Genomic DNA, 20,799 nt, shown 5'->3' on the forward strand with positions numbered 1-20,799 from the left:
AGGGCAATTGGAAATAGAATGGGATTGACGAGATCAGATTAGTGGAGGCTGGGAGGGCGATGAGCCTCCGCAGTGTCCGGGGTAGTAGAGCCATGATGGAGCTGCAGTGGGCACAGTGCCATGTGTTGTACTGTATGTGGATGGATGGAGAAACCCTGTCTGTCACTCACTCCCACACAGGATCTGGGGAGCGGGGAGGTGAAGAGGGTCAGTGCCGGGGTCGGATCCACTAATGGCCCTCGCGGGGGAGATTTTAACGTGGGAGGAAGTGAGGTGAAGTAGAGGCGAGTTCACGGCGGTTTGGTTGGTAGTTGGGTCATGAGGGAGGCAAGGAATGGAATAAAGAATGCTTTGCCACCTTTAGACTCATCAGTAGGTAAAGGCCTGGTCCCCTAGTCCTCTACTTCCCTTGTCCCCTAGTCTCCCACTGCTGGCTTGCCTCAGCAGGGTTGGTCCTGGTCGATCCCTGTCTGGGAGACCAGATGCTGCCGGAAGTGGTGTTGGAGGGCCAGTAGGAGGTACTCTTTTCTCTGGTCAAAAAATGTTTTATCCCACTAACCCAGGGAAGTGATTGTGGACATTGCCCTGTGTAGGGTGCTGTCTTTCGGATGGGACGTTAAACGGGTGTCCTGACTCTCTGCGGTTACTAAAGATCCCATGGCTCTTATTGTAAGAGTAGGGGTGTTAACCCCGGTGTCCTGGCTAAATTCCCAATCTGGCTCTCATACCATCATGGCCACCTAATCATTGCCAGTTTCCTATTTGCTCCTTCATCACCCTCTGTAACTATTCCCCAGGTCGTTGCTGTAAATGAGAATGTGTTCTCAGTCAATTTACCTGGTAAAAAAAGGGTTAAATTAATGGTACTCCATTCCCCTTGTCCTCTATTCCCCTGGTCCCCAAGTCCTCTATTCCCCTGGTCCCCAAGTCCTCTATTCCCCTGGTCCCCAAGTCCTCTATTCCCCTGGTCCCCAAGTCCTCTATTCCCCTGGTCCTCTAGTCCTCTATTCCCCTGGTCCCCTAGTCCTCTTTTCTGACTCAAACAGCATCTGAGTTTTCACCTAAGCCCCTGCATACGTTCACTGTGAGAGAATACTAATTAAAGACATTCTAAGTAAAAGCCAGCAGGATTATGAAGACTCCCATAACCCTGTTGTTGCTGATGCTATGGAAGAAAGAGAGAATGAAAATCAAAGAGAGAGAAATAACATGAGGCTCGTACTGGAAATCCCGCCTGTGGCAGTCCGTTGCTATTCGCCACGCCGACATGCACTCTTCCTATCCTCTCCTCTGGTCTGCTGGTTGTCATGGTAACCCCGTACCTGTCGTTGTTTCTCAGGGAGCGCAGCCGCGACCACCACAAGTCACGCAGCAAGGATGGCAGCCGCTCGGAGAAGTCTGTCACCATCAACGCACCGCCAGCAGAACCGCTGCTGGGAGACTCGTCTGTACTGGGGGAGGAGGTCCAGGTAGGCCAATCCCTGCCCACACAGCCCACACAGCCCAGACAGGCAACAAACCACATTGCTAGAAACCCTCCAAATATGAACTTGGCCTTTTTTTCCCCTCACATGACAACTCCTTAACTTTTACATTTCTATATTCCTATGTTTTATTACCCGATTTGTATTTATTGTGCAATGCCTCATTATGATGGTAATTTAATCAGAAAGGCATGGGCACATACAGTATGCGTCGGTGGACAGCTCAGCTCACGTGGCTGTTTATCCGTGCTTGTAGTTGGATTTATGGTAAACAACTTCTTTGTAATACAAATGAATGCATCAAATGCACATGTATAAATCCAATCATGGGAGCAAGTCAATCTATCCACCAGCCGGTCCGGACAAGCCCTGTGCCTTTCTGGTTGAGCTGAGGACTTCACAGGCCTGTTTGAGGCTTTCAGATCACACACAGTGTGTTTATGTCCCTTTTTTGTGTTGTACAGCTAGTGCACATATTCTCTGGTGTTAAACACTAGGCATTCTGGCTTTACGGGTTTCAGGCTTTGGCTGATAAAGTACTGCTGGAAGTGGGCTTTGAGTGCTAGGTCTGCCTGGCCCTTGAAGAGAGGGAGGGAGGGAGGGATATAAAATTAGATGTTAACAGCAAGACAGACCGTTGGACAGATCCAGATGTGTTGGCTTATACACAGATTTTGCCGTCCACGTGCAAATTCTATGTTCACTACAGTAGAGTATAGCGCAGAGCAACACTACCACTACCAGCCCTTCTCTCACCATGACACTAACCCTTACTGACCCACTTGGCAAACTCCTTTGCGGTAAACTCCCTGCGGTAATGCTGATGGGTGTACATGCCCTGGGGGGGAAGAGCAGTAGCCAATGCAACTATGCTACAGCCAATACTAGCTAACCTGTAGCAACCATCCCATATCTATCTTGACTTGAGTAGCCTAGCGAAGCTAGCGAAGCTATTTGAGGCCACATGATGCACTTTCCCCCCCAACCCCATTCAGATAAAACAACAGGCTACCTGTTGGTAGTTCGTTGTAGCCGACTACTTCACATTTTGCTAGCTTTTACTTCTGTAATTGTATTCCATCTTGCATTGCATTAGTCAAAGGCATAAACAAACAAGCTACATACCTGAAGGCTACCGGATGGCTACCGGTCTTTTTATGGGTCGCACCATAAACTACATTGAAAAGTTTGTTTTATTAAATAGTCATTAGACAAATACAATGTCACATCACATGGATATTTTAATTTAATTTAGAAGGCTTTTTTCAGTGTTAAAATAGGCCTATAATCATTTTTTGCCTGCTGAAATGAATACCCATATTCAAGTGTTTGATGACTAACATCCGTTCGGGTATTTTCGTATATAGTAACCGTGCACATCCCAAGTACAGACATTCACATGTGGCCGGCTGCACAACGTCTTAACGAGGCATTGGACCGTCATTTTGACTCTGGAGGCATATTTCCTGGAAATATCTATCCAGACATACTCACATGCTTTTCATCTTGTGTAATTGATTAGTGTGTGTGTCTGGGGTTTGGCTGTAGCGCTGTGTATGTGTGAGTATTTTCTGTGTTTTGACACTGTGTGTGTACTGTGTGGTGTCTTTGACACGGTGTGTGAGCCCAGATGCAGGGGCTGTGTTTGTCAGGAGGGTGCCAGCCCTCAGCAAGCTGTGGCCCTCTCTTACTCTGCTATAACCAGCCCTCCAGAATGAATTGTTTTTGTCAGGGTGCTTGTGTGTGTGTGTGTGTGTGTGTTTCGGGTTGTTTGCTGTTGAGCTTGTCAGGGAAAACTTGTTGTGACACTGAGTAAATACTTCATACTGTAAGCTATACTTTGTTTGTCATTGTGCGTTTGGGTACAGAATTTGAATTGGCAAATCAGGTCGTTGGTCTCAGTATGCTCCATTTTTTTCTCATCATTTTGTCTTGACAGTTTTATGAGTGTGCAGTTCTTGGTGATTCTGCAGTGAAGTTTGAACAGAGCTGTTTGCTACAATATTGAACGGCTGCCATTGAGGGAACCAGTCCACAGCTCCAGCCTCCAGGCTATGCTAGTGCGCTAATGCTCAACCCTCTCCATTCGAGAGAACAGTAGCGGTCCCTATTCGTCTCGACTACTCATGTGTATTTATGATACATTATATCAGTGTTGTAACGGTAGATTGTAGATGTGGAATGGGGACTTCTGAAGTACTCGTCTCTGGCATAACAGAGTTGTGCAGCTGTGAGTTGTGCAGCTGAGGAATGCACTCTAGGTCCTCACTGCTCTACCATTATGTGAAGTGGCACCCAGGAGAAACATGATATATTTATATATGTAAATAAAAGCCAGGAAGCATTCTTTGAGAATGAACAACCCTCCACCTCCCACCTCTCCTGCTGACACAGACAGCTGTTTGAAAATAGAAAGTGGATCTAACTTTATTTATAGTTCACGGGATGTCAATGAAGTCAGAAGTCTTATAGAACCCAACAATTAAACACTGTGTTTGTGTGCGCCTCTGTGTGTGACTCATTCCAGGCCTCCAGCTCAAAGCTTGTTTGTGTCATGTAGGCTAATTCTGGTTTGTAAAGGCATATTACACAGATTGCTGCACATGTTCACGTCTGTGTGATGATCGTGTACTACCTAACCTCGTCATTGAAGTGAATAAGAATCTGGCTTAAAGGAGTGGGACATTTATTTTTTTGGGCTGCCAATTGGTCGTTGTGTCATTTACTGCAGGCGAAAGCCAAAGGGGGCAGATGTAGTTCCTGCCAGTCCCTCAGAATGGAGGCAGTGCCAATGGGACATCAAACCAAACTCTGCCAGGCTCTGATCCCCCAGCCCCATAACAAGCACCTCACTACTGTACCTCCCCACCCCTGTCTACCCCCCCTCCTCTCCCTCCAGCTTAATTCTGCCCAATTACAGCAGCGCCTGTCCTCTCAGATGGTAAAGAGGTACCAACACGACTACACTGTATTTCTGCAGGTACTTCGGTGTTGGGGATGTGGTACAGTAGTAGTGATTTCGGGACCTTGGATGTGGCGCAGGGCTTGTTCTCATGTCTTCTCCCACCCCCATGTTGAGCCTCTGCTTCTCCACTAGTTGAGGTCTCTCTAACAAAATGATTCCATGTTTCTGTGTTTTTGATGTTCTTGCAAGTTCCTTGCTCTGCCACGGTTGTCCTGGGGTTGAGGCGAGTTCCTTGCTCTGCCACGGTTGTCCTGGGGTTAAGGCGAGTTCCTTGCTCTGCCATGGTTGTCCTGGGGTTGAGGCGAGTTCCTTGCTCTGCCACGGTTGTTCTGGGGTTGAGGCGAGTTCCTTGCTCTGCCACGGTTGTCCTGGGGTTGAGGCGAGTTCCTTGCTCTGCCACGATTGTCCTGGGGTTGAGGCGAGTTCCTTGCTCTGCCACGGTTGTCCTGGGGTTGAGGCGAGTTCCTTGCTCTGCCACGGTTGTCCTGGGGTTGAGGCGAGTTCCTTGCTCTGCCACGGTTGTTCTGGGGTTGAGGCGAGTTCTAGGTCTATGCAGGAGACAAGTGGTCGATGAAGGCGCTTCTTCACACAGGAAGTGAGTTACTGTGTCCACTCCAGTCCTTTTTTGAGATCTGCGTTTAACTTGAATTTGTAGAGTGTCTATGAATCTTTTTTAATTTTTTTATGACATCTCCATCTTTTAGTAGCAAGGCATCTTCTAGCGGTGGTGTGACTGGTTGTTTTGTCATCCTCCATAGAGGCTGCTATAAGCCTGCAATCCAATGTCTATGAACAGTTCATCTGTACAAAGACTGTCGTCGTCACCGTGTGTTCATTGGCTGGCCCGGACCGCCCAGGTCCCTCGTCAGGCCCTTCGCTATTGGCCGCAAGTCGTGACGCTGTCACCGTAATGCTCAGTGGCTCAGAAGGAATGGACGGAGAGTGGTTTTCACTGGAGCAGGCAAGGATGAGCGGAGAGAGACAGAGCGGGAGAGAATGAGAGAAGTTGCCCCAGGGAAGTGAAGGAATAGAAAAATAGCGTTTAAAGATGGGATGGGGGGGGATATGGGGGTGGCAGGCAGGAGCCCTCTGAGCCTAATTGGTTTGTTATTTTGTTTGCTGCCTCTCTGAGGGGCACAGCTGCTTGTTTAATTTACCCCCCCCCCCCCCCCCCCCCCCCCCCCCCCCCCCCCCCCTTCATCCTCCACTGGCCCTTTCACCCCCCCCCCCCCCCCCCCCCCCCCCCCATATCTTGCTGCTATTAGGACATCCCATGTGATGTCTCTCTCCGTGTGTGTGTTGCTTTTCATAGCCTGTACATTAAACCCAGAGACACACAGCCCATACTGTAGAATCTCTCTCGGGGCGTGATGGGGTGATGGAGATCTAGTGGTGAGGCTGCAGCAGGGTAGCGGTGGAGGCAGAGAGGTTGTCTCAGCGTGGAGAGATGCACTAGCTGGATCTTCATGGCCAAGCTTCTCCCTGTCCTGGCCGGGCGACGCTGTTACATGTAAAAGTTTGCTGTTTCGACATGACCTCTCCGCTCTCTGCTTTGATGGAGACTATGGAGGTGATGATGGGGATGGAGGAGATGGCGGTGGAGACCTCCAAGGAGGAGGACGACTCCAGCGCTCCACCTGGGGACACTCCTACTCTCAGCCCAGGGCCATGCACAGAGTCAGGCCAGGTAAGACACAGTAACCACGGACTGTGTGTTGGATGGCCAATGGCTGTAACATTTCCTTCTATCCAAGAGGATGTTAAAGGTCTGGATACAAGGAGTTGACATGAATGCAACTGGCAAGTCATTCGTGTTCAAGTAGCGTGCGTGCATCTGTTAAATACACTGAGAGACAGTGGTCTTGGTGTAGCTGTTGTGGTCTATGAGACCACTGTTTTTAGAAGTGAAAATGGCCGGGGTTTTTTGTTTTGGAGGGAGAAATCTGCTCTGTGATGACAAAGCTGGAATCTTATGGTCCTTTTACATGATGTTCAAAATGAGCTGCATCTCACGATGTGATAGGAGGGTTAGAGGACAAGTGTTTAGTTTAAATAGAAGTCATTTTCCCTGGAGAACTCCTATTTAACCCTACTGGACTCTCTTTCTGGCAGTCTGAACTCCAACATTGTTCCTGGCTGTTCCACCTATTTCCTCCATGTTAGTGTAGAACATTGCTTCTGCCCACCTCCCCTGCCTCTCTGTCTTGACATGTAATCGGCAGCTTTGTTTGCTTTGCGTTGCTTGTCACGGCTGTGGTTGGAGCTGGATGTGAACGGCTTCAAGGAATGCCCTCTGTGCGTTGCTATATTTACACACAGAGACACCGCTCGTCTCCCAGGAGTCTGTGTGCTTATGCTCCTACTCAGTTGCACAACGGAATGCATTCAACCTGAAATGTCTTCCACATTTAACCCAACCCCTCTGAATCAGAGAGGCTTCCTTAATCAATGTCCATGTCATCGGCGCCCGGGGGGGAGGTGTTGTTAGGGGGGGTTAACTGCCTTGCTCAAGGTGAGAACGGCAGATTTATTTCACCTTGCCCGATCAGGGATTTGAACCAGCGACGTTTAAGTTATTGGCCCATCGCTCTTAACTGCTAGGCTGCCTAGCGTGTGTTAGATTGTGTAGATGTCTTATTGCTGAATAGGTTTGGCCAGTTCTACCCAGTTCCTCAGCACTCAGAATATTAGTGTTTTTATGCACCTCTCTCTCTTTGTTTCTCTCTCTGTCTGTCTGTTTCTCTGTCGGTCCCTCCCTCCGAATCCCTCGATCTGTTCAGATTTCACAGGAGTTCTCGTTGCCATTGGGATGTCAGTTTTGCTCACGCCCCTCTATCCTGTGTCCTCTCCTTTCAATGGCTACCCTGTCCCCTCCCATCTCCTCTCCCCTCTCTTTCTGAATGTGTTGCAGCGTGTGGGAGAGAACATGTCAAATTGGATGTTTCAATGGCTATTCAGCTGACTTTTCACTGTATAACCCCCCCCCCCCCCCACCATAGAGGTGTTGGTGAATCAACACAGGTTTCTGATTAGGGTGGATCTTGTGGATAGGCCTGACAGGTGTGTGTGTGTGTGTGTGGGGGGGGGGGGGGGGCGGCGGCACAGGGAAAACCCCAGGCAGGCTAGGGCCCAAACTTCCCCATCCAAAATCTCCATCTTAAACCAGCGCTGGTTGGTACGGGCCAACCAATGGAAAACCCTTAATGGAGTGTTTCTCTAGATCACTTCATCAAAATGAGATTGATTTAAAATGGGTTTTTCATTCTCTATTTGGAATCATTCCATTCATGGAAGTCCTTCTCACTCTCTGTTTTGAGGAATCCATTGCCACTCACTCCATGGTGAGAGCATGAAACAAAGAATTTCTTCAACATCCTTTAGTGTTAATGAGGGCTCTCTTACACATATACACACACTCTCTCCCTCCTCTTTCCTCTCCTCTCTCCCTTTCCCCTACTCTCACACACACATAGTTGAGAGCTGCATCAATTCCCTTGCCTCTCCTCCTCCTCCACCCGCTTCCTCACTCATTACTGTGGCAGGTTTGGGTTTTGTAGGTCAGGTACTGAACCTGGTGTGTTTTCTGTGGACACACTGCTCTTCCTGGTTCAGTGGGCAGGTGGAGACAAGAGGATCTCAGTGCTCTGGCTGTGGGCTGTGGTGGTAGAGTCAAGGTGCTGATGCTCAACACCACCTGGAAACTACACAATGGGGTCAGCTGACTCCTATAACAAAAGCACAGCATGGAACTGTTGAAATGGCACTGAAATATGTTCCAGTGTTGAATGGTGCAATTCAAGCCAGCCATGTGACCTGAACATTCAATCAGATGTGGATGTTTGCACCGAAATGCAAATGTGCAGTTGCATAACAACCGCCAATGTCTTGACCCTGTCTCCTCTTCACCCCAAAGGTCATACAGCTGCGCCACACTGTGATTTACAGCCCTCCCATTGGTCCATTATAAGGATTATTCTCTGGAGGCCAGGCTGACTAGACTAATGGCTATTTACGACCGTTAGGTTGTGTTATCGGTCAGGATTGTATCAGGAATGTTATCCGTTAGGTGGGTCAGTTTTACTGTTTCAGATAAGAACCTGGACATTTTGACTGTGTGTTGTCAAACCCTCCCTTGGACTGCTTGAATTGGCAGAAAGTAATGATATGGGAGGATTCATTACTAAAAGGATGGACGCACAGCTTGGAATTCAGCCTGTAGGAACGGAGGAGCGACAGAGGTGTAGTTTCTATTGTGTACACATCACCAACAAACTAACATGGTCCAAGCACACCAAGACAGTCGTGAAGAGGGCACGACAAAACCTTCTCCCCCTCAGGAGACAGAAAAGATTTGGCATGGATCCTCAGATACTCAAAAGTTTCCACAGCTGCACCATCGAGAGCATCCTGACGGGTTGCATCACTGCCTGGTATGGCAACTGCCCGGCCTCCGACCGCAAGGCACTACAGAGGGTAGTGCGTACGGCCCAGTACCAAGCTTCCTGACATCCAGGACCTCTATACCAGGAAAGGCCAAAAAAATTGTCAGACTCCAGCCACCCTAGTCATAGACTGTTTTCTCTGCTACTGCACGGCAAGCGGTACAGGAGCACCAAGTCTAGGTCCAAGAGGCTTCAACCCCCAAGCCATAAGACTCCTGAACATCTAATCAAATGGCTACCCAGACTATTTGCATTGTCCCCCCCTGTTACTAACTGTTATTATCTATGCATAGTCACTTTAATAACTCTACCTACATGTACATATTACCTCGACTAACCAGTGCCCCGGGACATTGATTCTGTACCGGTACCCCCTGTATATAGCCTCGTTATTGTTATTTTATTGCTGCTCTTTAATTAGTTGTTACTTTTTATTTTATTGACATTTTTTTGTTGGTATTTTTCTTAACTGCATTGTTGATTTAAGGGCTAATAAGTAAGCATTTCCACTGTAAGGTGGAACACCTGGGACAAATACAAATTGATTTTATATGCCTCACTTGGTTCTCTCTGACTTCATTCAAATCTGAGCTCCTTTGAAGTTGAACACAGTGTGATAACCATGGTGGGTTGTCTGTAAGTGGCTTGGGATAGGGACATCAAATACACTTCTAATATATTGAACCCACAACAGCAACACAATGTAATAACCATGGTGGGTTGTCTGTAAGTGGCTTGGGATAGGGACATCAAATACACTTCTAACGTATTGAACCCACAACAGCAACATTTAACTAAATGTAGTTTGTCTCTGGACACTGCAGTAGGAGCTGGCCTGATTACAGTGGGATATTAACTGTGGATGCTGCATCTTTCTGACTGGGATAACGCTTGGCCTTCTATTGTTCTGCCTCCTCCTGCCCGTCCTGTGCTGTTTTTAAATACTAGGACCATATGACAGAGACCCCCCCCCCCCCCACACACACACACACACACACACACACACTGTGCAGTCCCCTATCTCAGATGGATGGTAAATGCATCCTATATGAATTCCCTTTTTCTCCCTTCCGTACTATTTTTAGCTGCCTGCTGATTTCAAATTGGAGTCCTCTGCTGAGGAAATCATATCGGGCTCCATCTGTTGTCGTTGGGGAATGAGGGAAAGAGCATCTAGACAGACCAGAGACTGTCTGTCCAGTCTCCCCGTTGGTTTCTATTGGGCAGCCATCCCTGGCAGCTCAGTTAGCAGGCTACACTGGGCATGTGTTGGTACAGTGTTATAAAGGCTCTTATCTGTGTTGTTTTTAGTAGCTCTCGCCAGCCACAAATGACCTTTATTATCTGTTGTTGCCAGAAAACACAGACGTCAGCGCCTCGCCTCGCGTACCCCAGTTGGCAGTCACTCCATTCGCTGTTTTCTTTTTCCATTTCCTGTCTTTCTCTCTCTCGTTCTGTAACTCTTTGTTTGCTCGACCTCCCCTCCCTGGTTGACTTTTGAACGGAAATGAGCACAGCTTTAAGCTGTCTATAGAAATGAGCCTAGAGTAGAAAATTCCGTCCTGACTTGCCAGATTTATAACTTTTCCTGTCACTAATACATTTGACTCTAGTAGCAACATGCTCATATGCTACAGTATTTAACACTGACTCCTCTCTCTTCCCCCCCCCACCCCTCCTCCCAGGATGACAACTGGGGCGAGACCACCACGGCCGTCACGGGGACGTCGGAACACAGCCTGTCCCAAGAGGACATTGTCCGGATCACCAAGGACCTGGAGGACAGCGTGGGCCTGGACTGCCGGCGCTACTTTAGCCTGACCCTGGCTGTGGTTCTGGGCCTGCTGGTCTTCCTCACTCCCCTGGCCTTCCTGGCTCTCCCCCACCTCCTCTGGCCTGACAAGCTCCTGGTGTGCGGCACGGCCTGCGAGGGCCTCTTTATTTCCGTGGCGTTTAAGCTGTTGATACTGCTGTTGGCCGTTTGGGCGCTGTTCTTCCGGGCTCCGCGCGCCGGCCTTCCCCGGGTGTTTGTGTTCAGAGCGCTGCTGGCCGTGCTGGTGCTGCTGTTCGTCGTGTCCTACTGGCTGTTCTACGGCGTGAGGATACTGGACTCACAGGTACAGCAGGCAGAGAGCGAGACTCACACTCACAATCAGTGTTTGTAACGCGTCTAATTACCGGTCACCACATCTGCCTCTTCAAGTGTTCCGTTTGTACGTCATTGCTTTCATCTGTGTCAATCTCTTGTCATGACTGTGTGTGTACCACAGGAGGTTGGTGGCAGCTTAATTGGGGAGGACGGGCTCGTGGAAATGGCTGGAGCGGAATAAGTGGATTGTTATATAACACATGGTTTCTATGTGTTTGCCATTCCATTCGCTCCGTTCCAGCCATTATTATGAGCCGTCCTCCCTCAGCAGCCTCCACTGGTGTGTACCTATGTAGTGTGTTGACACTAGCACATGCTGGGTTGTTTTGTTGTTCCCAGGATGAGAACTACCAGGGCATCGTGCAGTACGCTGTGTCTCTAGTGGACGCTCTGCTCTTCATCCACTACCTGGCCATCGTTCTGCTGGAGCTCAGGCAGCTGCAGCCCGCCTTCTCTGTCTGCGTCACGCGCTCCACCGACGGAGAGACACGCCACTACAACCTGGGCCAGCTCAGGTGAGACGCGGAGGGAGATTGAGAGGGGGAAGGGAGAACGGAAAGGGGGAGGATGCAAGAGGAGAAAAGTCCTTGAAAGTAAGACGGGACAATTCAGTGGGTATAGCAGGCTGAGGAGAAATAAAGAGAGAGAGAGCAGAGAAAAGCCAGCAAGTAAGAAGTGTGAGTAAGAATCTCGTGTGTGTGTGAGTAATAAAAGGGCTTTGTCCTTTTGATGTGCCGTCTGACTGTACCAGGAAGACGTTTTACCTTGCTGAAAGATATAGTAAGACTGTCAAAAGGCATCATAATTGTATACATGGTCATTTCACAGTCCATGGTGTGCTCTCTCTCTCTCTCTCTCTCTCTCTCTCTCTCTCTCTCTCTCTCTCTCTCTCGCTCTCTCTCGCTCTCTCTCGCTCTCTCGCGCTCTCTCGCGCTCTCTCGCGCTCTCTCGCGCTCTCTCGCGCTCTCTCGCGCTCTCTCTCGCTCTCTCTCGCTCTCTCATATCCCCTTTTGTGAGGGCCTCAAACATATGCTGGTATTATGCTGGGGCCCTCTGGTTCACCTTTGTCTACCTCAGTACAGTGGCAGATGATGGACATGTAAAGTGCTTTAGCCTCTGCTTCACTAGTGTTGTTAGAGGCTGCCCTGGGGCTGTTGTCGCTCATAACGTGCCTTGCTATTTTCCTCAGCTGGCCAACGCAGCAGCACTCTGTCTGTATGCGCTTGTAAACAAACAGCTAATTAGTGCTCCCTACAGGCCACACTGAGCATCTGGTCAGAGAAGATTCATACCATACACACTCATAATACACACACACACACACACACACACACACAGATTCTCAGGTTCAAGGGGAGACTGGGTGTGTTTCCAGACATTTTCCCAGGCCTGTCCTCCATTCCCAGGCAACCGGGGAGGACATTCCTCTGTGCAGGCAGGCTGTCTGTGTATGTGTCTGGCAGGCAGACTGTCTGGTCTGGAGGCCTGTTCTTCTGTCTGGCTCTGACCTGGCCATTCTTTGATGCCTGAGGAAGTGCTCAAGATCCTAACACCAACATTACCAGAGATTCACCTCGGCAAGAATCCTTCTATTCTCCTCATTCTGTCCCTTATCTCCAGTGTGGCCTAACATAACAAGTCGCTACTTATGGTAGAGAAGAGCCACAGGCAACCGAGGCACAGTCAGGCTCATATCTAGGCCAGTGTTTGGGCTTTATTTGTTTGTCTCCTCTCTCTACTGTAGTTTAATAATTGATCAAAGTACCGAGCACCGGAGAGCCTGACTGCTCAAAGTGCTGCCTTCATCACAATGGGTGTATATAGTGTAGTTAACTTTAGGAGGTTGGTTTAGTGGTTTGTACTTGTTTTGTGCTAATGCACAACTGCGTGTGTCTGACGAAACGTCTTCATACAGTATGTATAGATTAATGTGGCGTACAAAGTGGTTTGGGTTTTCCTGTGTGTCAACCCAAGAGTATTATAGCTTTAAGTGTATTTAAAACTTGACAAAGTTGTTTTTCAGTGTGCCTTTGTTTTGGAGATGTCAGAATGTGTCTGTCTGTGTACCATACCAGCGGTGTGTCTGTGTACCATACCAGTGGTGTCTGTCTGTCTGTCTCTGTCTGTCTGTCTGTCTACCATACCAGTGGTGTCTGTCTGTCTGTCTACCATACCAGTCTACCATACCAGTGGTGTCTGTCTGTCTGTCTGTCTGTCTGTCTGTCTGTCTGTCTGTCTGTCTGTCTGTCTGTCTGTCTGTCTGTCTGTCTGTCTGTCTGTCTGTCTGTCTGTCTGTCTGTCTGTCTGTCTGTCTGTCTGTCTGTCTGTCTACCATACCAGTGGTGTCTGTCTGTCTGTCTACCATACCAGTCTACCATACCAGTGGTGTCTGTCTGTCTGTCTGTGTCTGTCTGTCTGTCTGTCTGTCTGTCTCTGTCTGTCTGTCTACCATATCAGTGGTGTCTGTCTGTCTGTCTACCATACCAGTCTACCATACCAGTGGTGTCTGTCTGTCTGTCTGTCTGTCTGTCTGTCTGTCTGTCTGTCTGTCTGTCTACCATACCAGTGGTCTGTCTGTCTGTCTGTCTGTCTGTCTACCATACCAGTGGTCTGTCTGTCTGTCTGTCTGTCTGTCTGTCTGTCTACCATACCAGTGGTCTGTCTGTCTGTCTGTCTGTCTGTCTGTCTGTCTGTCTGTCTGTCTGTCTGTCTGTCTGTCTGTCATACCAGTGGTGTCTGTCTGTCTGTCTACCATACCAGTCTACCATACCAGTGGTGTCTGTCTGTCTGTCTGTGTCTGTCTGTCTGTCTGTCTGTCTGTCTGTCTGTCTGTCTGTCTCTGTCTGTCTGTCTACCATATCAGTGGTGTCTGTCTGTCTGTCTACCATACCAGTCTACCATACCAGTGGTGTCTGTCTGTCTGTCTGTCTGTCTGTCTGTCTGTCTGTCTGTCTGTCTGTCTGTCTGTCTGTCTGTCTGTCTATCTGTCTGTCTGTCTGTCTGTCTGTCTACCATACCAGTGGTCTGTCTGTCTGTCTGTCTGTCTACCATACCAGTGGTCTGTCTGTCTGTCTGTCTGTCTACCATACCAGTGGTCTGTCTGTCTGTCTGTCTCTGTCTGTCTGTCTACCATATCAGTGGTGTCTGTCTGTCTGTCTACCATACCAGTCTACCATACCAGTGGTGTCTGTCTGTCTGTCTGTCTGTCTGTCTATCTGTCTGTCTGTCTGTCTGTCTGTCTACCATACCAGTGGTCTGTCTGTCTGTCTGTCTGTCTACCATACCAGTGGTCTGTCTGTCTGTATGTCTGTCTGTCTACCATACCAGTGGTCTGTCTGTCTGTCTGTCTGTCTGTCTACCATACCAGTGGTCTGTCTGTCTGTCTGTCTGTCTGTCTGTCGGTCTGTCTACCATACCAGTAGTCTGTCTGTCTGTCTGTCTGTCTACCATACCAGTGGTCTGTCTGTCTGTCTGTCTGTCTGTCTGTCTGTCTGTCTGTCTGTCTGTCTGTCTACCATACCAGTGGTCTGTCTGTCTGTCTGTCTGTCTACCATACCAGTGGTCTGTCTGTCTGTCTGTCTGTCTGTCTGTCTGTCTGTCTACCATACCAGTGGTCTGTCTGTCTGTCTGTCTGTCTGTCTACCATACCAGTGGTCTGTCTGTCTGTCTGTCTCTGTCTGTCTGTCTGTCTGTCTGTCTGTCTGTCTGTCTGTCTACCATACCAGTGGTCTGTCTGTCTGTCTGTCTGTCTACCATACCAGTGGTCTGTCTGTCTGTCTGTCTGTCTGTCTGTCTACCATACCAGTGGTCTGTCTGTCTGTCTGTCTGTCTACCATACCAGTGGTCTGTCTGTCTGTCGGTCTGTCTACCATACCAGTGGTCTGTCTGTCTGTCTGTCTGTCTGTCTGCCAACCATACCAGTGGTGTGTCTGTCTGTCTGTCTGTCTGTCTACCAACCATATCAGTGGTGTGTCTGTCTGTCTGTCTACCAACCATACCAGTGGTGTGTCTGTCTGTCTACCAACCATACCAGTGGTGTGTGTGTCTGTCTACCATACCAGTGGTGTGTGTGTCTGTCTACCATACCAGTGGTGTGTGTGTCTGTCTACCATACCAGTGGTGTGTGTGTCTGTGTACCATACCAGCAATATGTTTTTACCTCCAGGTATTTGACATCGTAGTTGTGGGTTTGTGAACCCACCTGCCTCCTCCATATGTTCACATCCACTAACACTCTTCATCCTGCTGTGGTCGTTTTCTCTGTATCAGTCTTATGGCATATCCAGCACCACTCTGAGATGAATCCCAGGCTGTAATCCCTCTATACGGGACACATAGCTGCTGCTAACCTCTACAATACACCCTGCAGTGGTAAAGCTGGTTTATAACATACAGTGGGGCACACACACACACACACACATACAGTGCCTTGCGAAAGTATTCGGCCCCCTTGAACTTTGCGACCTTTTGCCACATTTCAGGCTTCAAACATAAAGATATAAAACTGTATTTTTTTGTGAAGAATCAACAACAAGTGGGACACAATCATGAAGTGGAACGACATTTATTGGATATTTCAAACTTTTTTAACAAATCAAAAACTGAAAAATTGGGCGTGCAAAATTATTCAGCCCCTTTACTTTCAGTGCAGCAAACTCTCTCCAGAAGTTCAGTGAAGATCTCTGAATGATCCAATGTTGTCCTAAATGACTAATGATGATAAATACAATCCACCTGTGTGTAACCAAGTCTAAATGCACCTGCACTGTGATAGTCTCAGAGGTCCGTTAAAAGCGCAGAGAGCATCATGAAGAACAAGGAACACACCAGGCAGGTCCGAGATACTGTTGTGAAGAAGTTTAAAGCCGGATTTGGATACAAAAAGATTTCCCAAGCTTTAAACATCCCAAGGAGCACTGTGCAAGCGATAATATTGAAATGGAAGGAGTATCAGACCACTGCAAATCTACCAAGACCTGGCCGTCCCTCTAAACTTTCAGCTCATACAAGGAGAAGACTGATCAGAGATGCAGCCAAGAGGCCCTTGATCACTCTGGATGAACTGCAGAGATCTACAGCTGAGGTGGGAGACTCTGTCCATAGGACAACAATCAGTCGTATATTGCACAAATCTGGCCTTTATGGAAGAGTGGCAAGAAGAAAGCCATTTCTTAAAGATATCCATAAAAAGTGTTGTTTAAAGTTTGCCACAAGCCACCTGGGAGACACACCAAACATGTGGAAGAAGGTGCTCTGGTCAGATGAAACCAAAATTGAACTTTTTGGCAACAATGCCAAATGTTATGTTTGGTGTAAAAGCAACACAGCTGAACACACCATCCCCACTGTCAAACATGGTGGTGGCAGCATCATGGTTTGGGCCTGCTTTTCTTCAGCAGGGACAGGGAAGATGGTTAAAATTGATGGGAAGATGGATGGAGCCAAATACAGGACCATTCTGGAAGAAAACCTGATGGAGTCTGCAAAAGACCTGAGACTGGGACGGAGATTTGTCTTCCAACAAGACAATGATCCAAAACATAAAGCAAAATCTACAATGGAATGGTTCAAAAATAAACATATCCAGGTGTTAGAATGGCCAAGTCAAAGTCCAGACCTGAATCCAATCGAGAATCTGTGGAAAGAACTGAAAACTGCTGTTCACAAATGCTCTCCATCCAACCTCACTGAGCTGTTTTGCAAGGAGGAATGGGAAAAAATGTCGGTCTCTCGATGTGCAAAACTGATAGAGACATACCCCAAGCGACTTACAGCTGTAATCGCAGCAAAAGGTGGCGCTAAAAAGTATTAACTTAAGGGGGCTGAATAATTTTGCACGCCCAATATTTCAGTTTTTGATTTGTTAAAAAAGTTTGAAATATCCAATAAATGTCGTTCCACTTCATGATTGTGTCCCACTTGTTGATTCTTCACAAAAAAATACAGTTTTATATCTTTGTTTGAAGCCTGAAATGTGGCAAAAGGTCGCAAAGTTCAAGGGGGCCGAATACTTTCGCAAGGCACTGTACACACATACAGTGCCTTCCGAAAGTGTTCACATGCCTTGACATTTTCCACTTTTTTTTGTTACATTTGGGATGTCTTTTTTTTTTATCTATACAAAATACTCATGTCAAAGTGGAAGAAAAATCTACGCTTTAAAAAAGAAAGATTAATGAAAAATAAAACATTAACTTGATTACGTAAGTATTCACCCCCTTGAGTCAATACCTTTGGCATCGATTACAGCTGTGAGTCTTTCTGGGTAAGTCTCTAAGAGCTTTCCACACCTGGATTGTACAATATTTGCCCATGTTTATTATTTTTGAAACTCTTCAAGCTCTGTCAAGTTGGTTGATGATCATTGCTAGCTAGACAGCCATTTTCAAGTCTTGCCATAGATTTTCAAGTAGATTTAAGTCAACTGTAACAAAGCCACTTAGGAACTTTCAATGCAACTCCAGTGTATATTTGGCCTTGAGTTTTAGGTTTATTGTCCTGCTGAAAGGTGAATCTGTCTCAGAGTGTCTGTTGGGAAAGCAGACTGAACCAGGTTTTCCTCTAGGACTTTGTCTGTGTTTAGCTCTATTATGTTTATTTTTATCCTGAAAAAGACCCCCTAGTCCTTGCTGATGACAAGCATATCCATAACATGATGCAGCCATCACCATGCTTGAAAATATGACGTGGTAATCAGTGAGTGATGTTTTCTGTTGGATTTGCCCCAAACATAACACTTTGTATTCAGGACAAAAAGTTAATTTCTTTGCTACGTTTCTTGCAGTATTCCTTTAGTGCCTTATTGGAAACCGGAAGCATGTTTTGGAATATTTTTTTATTCTGTACAGACTTCCTCCTTTTCACTCTGTCATTTGGGTTAGTATTGTGGAGTAACTACATTGTTGTTGATCCATCCTCCGTTTTCTCGTATCACAGCCATTAAACTCAGTAACTGTTTTAAAATCACCATTTGCCGCATGGTAAAATCCCTGAGCAGTTTCCTTCATCTACAGCAACTGATTTAGGAAGGACGCCTGTATCATTGTAGTGACAGGGTGTATTGATACACCATCCAAAGCATAATTAATAACTTCACCATGCTCAAAGGGATATTTTTGTTTTGTAGGGACCTTACAGATAATTGTATGTGTGGTACATATATGGGGTAATCGTAAAAAAAATCTGTAATTTTGGAAACATTTCTGAAAACAAAATTCCAATTTGACATTGTGGGGTGTTGTGTGTAGATCAGTGGCACACAATCGAAATTGTATCCATTTTAAATTCAGGCTGTGACACAACAAAATGTGGAAAAAGGTTCTAAATACTTTCTGAGGCAAGTGTGTGTGTGTGTGTGTGTGTGTGTACAATTGAAGTCGGAAGTTTAACATACACCTAGGTTGGTATGACATCTACTGTGTGCATGACACAAGTCATTTTTTGAACAATTGTTTACAGACAGATTATTTCACTTATAATTCACTGTATCACAATTCCAGTGGGTCAGAAGTTTACATACACTAAATTGACTTTGCCTTTAAACAGATTGGAATATTCCAAAAAATTGTCATGGCTTTAGAAGCTTCTGATAAGCTAATTGACATCATTTGAGTCAATTGGGGGTGTACCTGTGGATGTATTTCAAGGCCTACCTTCAAACTCAGTGCCTCTTTGCTTGACATCATGGGAAAATGAAAAGAAATCAGCCAAGACCTCAGAAAAAAAAATGTAGACCTCCACAAGTCTGGTTCATCCTTGGGAGCAATTTCCAAATGCCTGAAGGTACCACGTTCATCTGTACAAACAATAGTACGCAAGTATAAACACCATGGGACAACTCTGCCGTCATACCGCTCAGGAAGGAGAAGCATTCTGTCTCCTAGAGATGAACGTACTTTGGTGCAAAGAGTGTAAATCAATCCCAGAACAACAGCAAATTACCTTGTGACGATGCTGGAGGAAACGTATCTATTTCCACAGTAAAATGAGTCCTATATCCTGAAAGGCCGCTCAGCATGGAAGAAGCCACTGCTCCAAAACCGCCATAAAAAAGCCAGACTACGGTTTGCAACTGCACATGGGGACAAAGATTGTGCTTTTTGTAGAAATGTCCTCTGGTCTGATGAAACAAAAAATAGAACTGTTTGGCCATAATGACCATCGTTATGTTTGGAGGAAAAAGGGGGATGCTTTCAAGTCGAAGAACAGCATCCCAACTGTGAAGCACGCGGGTGGCAGCATCATGTTGTGGGGGTGCTTTGCTGCAGGAGGGACTGGTGCACTTCACAAAATAGATGGCATCATGAGGGAGGGAAATGATGTGGATATATTGAAGCAACATCTCAAGACATCAGTCAGGAAGTTAAAGCTTGGTCGCAAATGGGTCTTCCAAATGGACAATGACCCCAAGCATACTTCCAAAGTTGTGGCAAAATGGCTTAAGGACAACAAAGTCAAGGTATTGGAGTGGCCATCCACAAAGCCCTGACCTTAATCCTATAGAAAATGTGCGGGCAGAACTGAAAAAGTGTGTGTGAGCAAGGGGGCCTACAAACCTGACTCAGTTACACCAGCTCTGTCAGGAGGAATGGACCAAAATTCACCCAACTTATTGTGGGAAGCTTGTGGAAGGCTATCCGAAACGTTTGACCCAAGTTAAACAATTGAAAGGCAATGCTACCAAATACCAATTGAGTGTATGTAAACTTCTGACCCAAATATATATATATTTACACACTTAGTGCTGACGCAGGGGAAATGTCAGGCTAAGTGACAGGACATTATGGATATATACACTCTCCCTCATCGCAGTGCAGTATGTATGTAATATATATATATATATATATATATATATATATATATATACTGCACTGCGATGAGGGAGAGTGTATATATCCATAATGTCCTGTCACTTAGCCTGACATTTCCCCTGCGTCAGCACTAGGTGTGTAAAGTTGCATACCTCCCCCTCCATGTCACTGCTGTTAGGATGTCCCATGTGATGACTATTTCTTTCTCTGTCTCCTCACTTGCTCTCTCCTACTTACTCTTCCATGTGGAACGGTACACAGCAGTAGACCTTTCTCATGGTGTAGTATCAATAGGGGAATAAGGAGGAGGAGAGGTTAGTAGAGAGGACTGTGTCTGTCTACAGAGGGGGACAGTAGCCTCAGTGTGCTTCCTGGTTTCCCCGGGGGGGAATAGGAAGCACGTGGTACTCCCTCCCTCCCTGACTCAGTCTGCAACAGTTAACTTAGCTCCCTGCTCTTCTTAACAAATGACACGAGACCCGGGGAGGAGGAGAGGGGAATGGAGGAGAAGGGGAAGAGAGGGGTGGAGAGAAAGATGTAAAGGGAGAGAGAGCCCTTTGAAATGAAAAGCTTTGAGACAGGATTCAGTGTTAAATAAGAGGGGGGGATAGTGTTTCTAGAGCGAGGGAACTGTAGACTAGTCAGTTGAGCCGTGAGGAATGACCCTGTACTCCTGTAGGCCTGTGAAAAGCTGCTTGCATCTGCTGCTGCTCTCAGTAGGCCGAATGCAGTTACAACGCAGAGGAACTGGGCTCTGACTGTGTCTCAGCAGCGTACTAACAGGGCTTGATTGGATCAGTAGGCTACAATAAGCTACAGCAGAAAATGATCCCTGGCATTTCTAGATCAAAACCCTAACGGTCAACCTGGACCTGTGTAAAGGCACGTAAACAAAATGGATATTGTGTAGCTGGCTAATCAGCACTGGTACATTGATCACTTGACAACA

The 20,799-nt window shown here is 46.9% G+C and overlaps 1 protein-coding gene across 4 annotated transcripts in view; it reads left to right on the forward strand.

Moving 5' to 3' along the window:
* Nucleotides 1-20,799, forward strand: part of LOC110495772 (vang-like protein 1) — a 45,497-nt gene that overhangs the window by 14,649 nt on the left and 10,049 nt on the right. For all 4 annotated transcript variants that reach the window (XM_021571192.2, XM_021571190.2, XM_036952228.1 and 1 more), the window contains exons 3-5: nucleotides 1,340-1,469; nucleotides 10,577-11,008; nucleotides 11,380-11,555. In XM_021571192.2, coding sequence (XP_021426867.2) covers nucleotides 1,340-1,469; nucleotides 10,577-11,008; nucleotides 11,380-11,555 — 738 coding nt within the window. The remainder of the gene's footprint in view (nucleotides 1-1,339; nucleotides 1,470-10,576; nucleotides 11,009-11,379; nucleotides 11,556-20,799) is intronic.

This window comes from Oncorhynchus mykiss, chromosome 18 (genome assembly GCF_013265735.2).
Source record: "Oncorhynchus mykiss isolate Arlee chromosome 18, USDA_OmykA_1.1, whole genome shotgun sequence".
In the NCBI taxonomy this organism is placed as follows: Eukaryota; Metazoa; Chordata; class Actinopteri; order Salmoniformes; family Salmonidae; genus Oncorhynchus; species Oncorhynchus mykiss.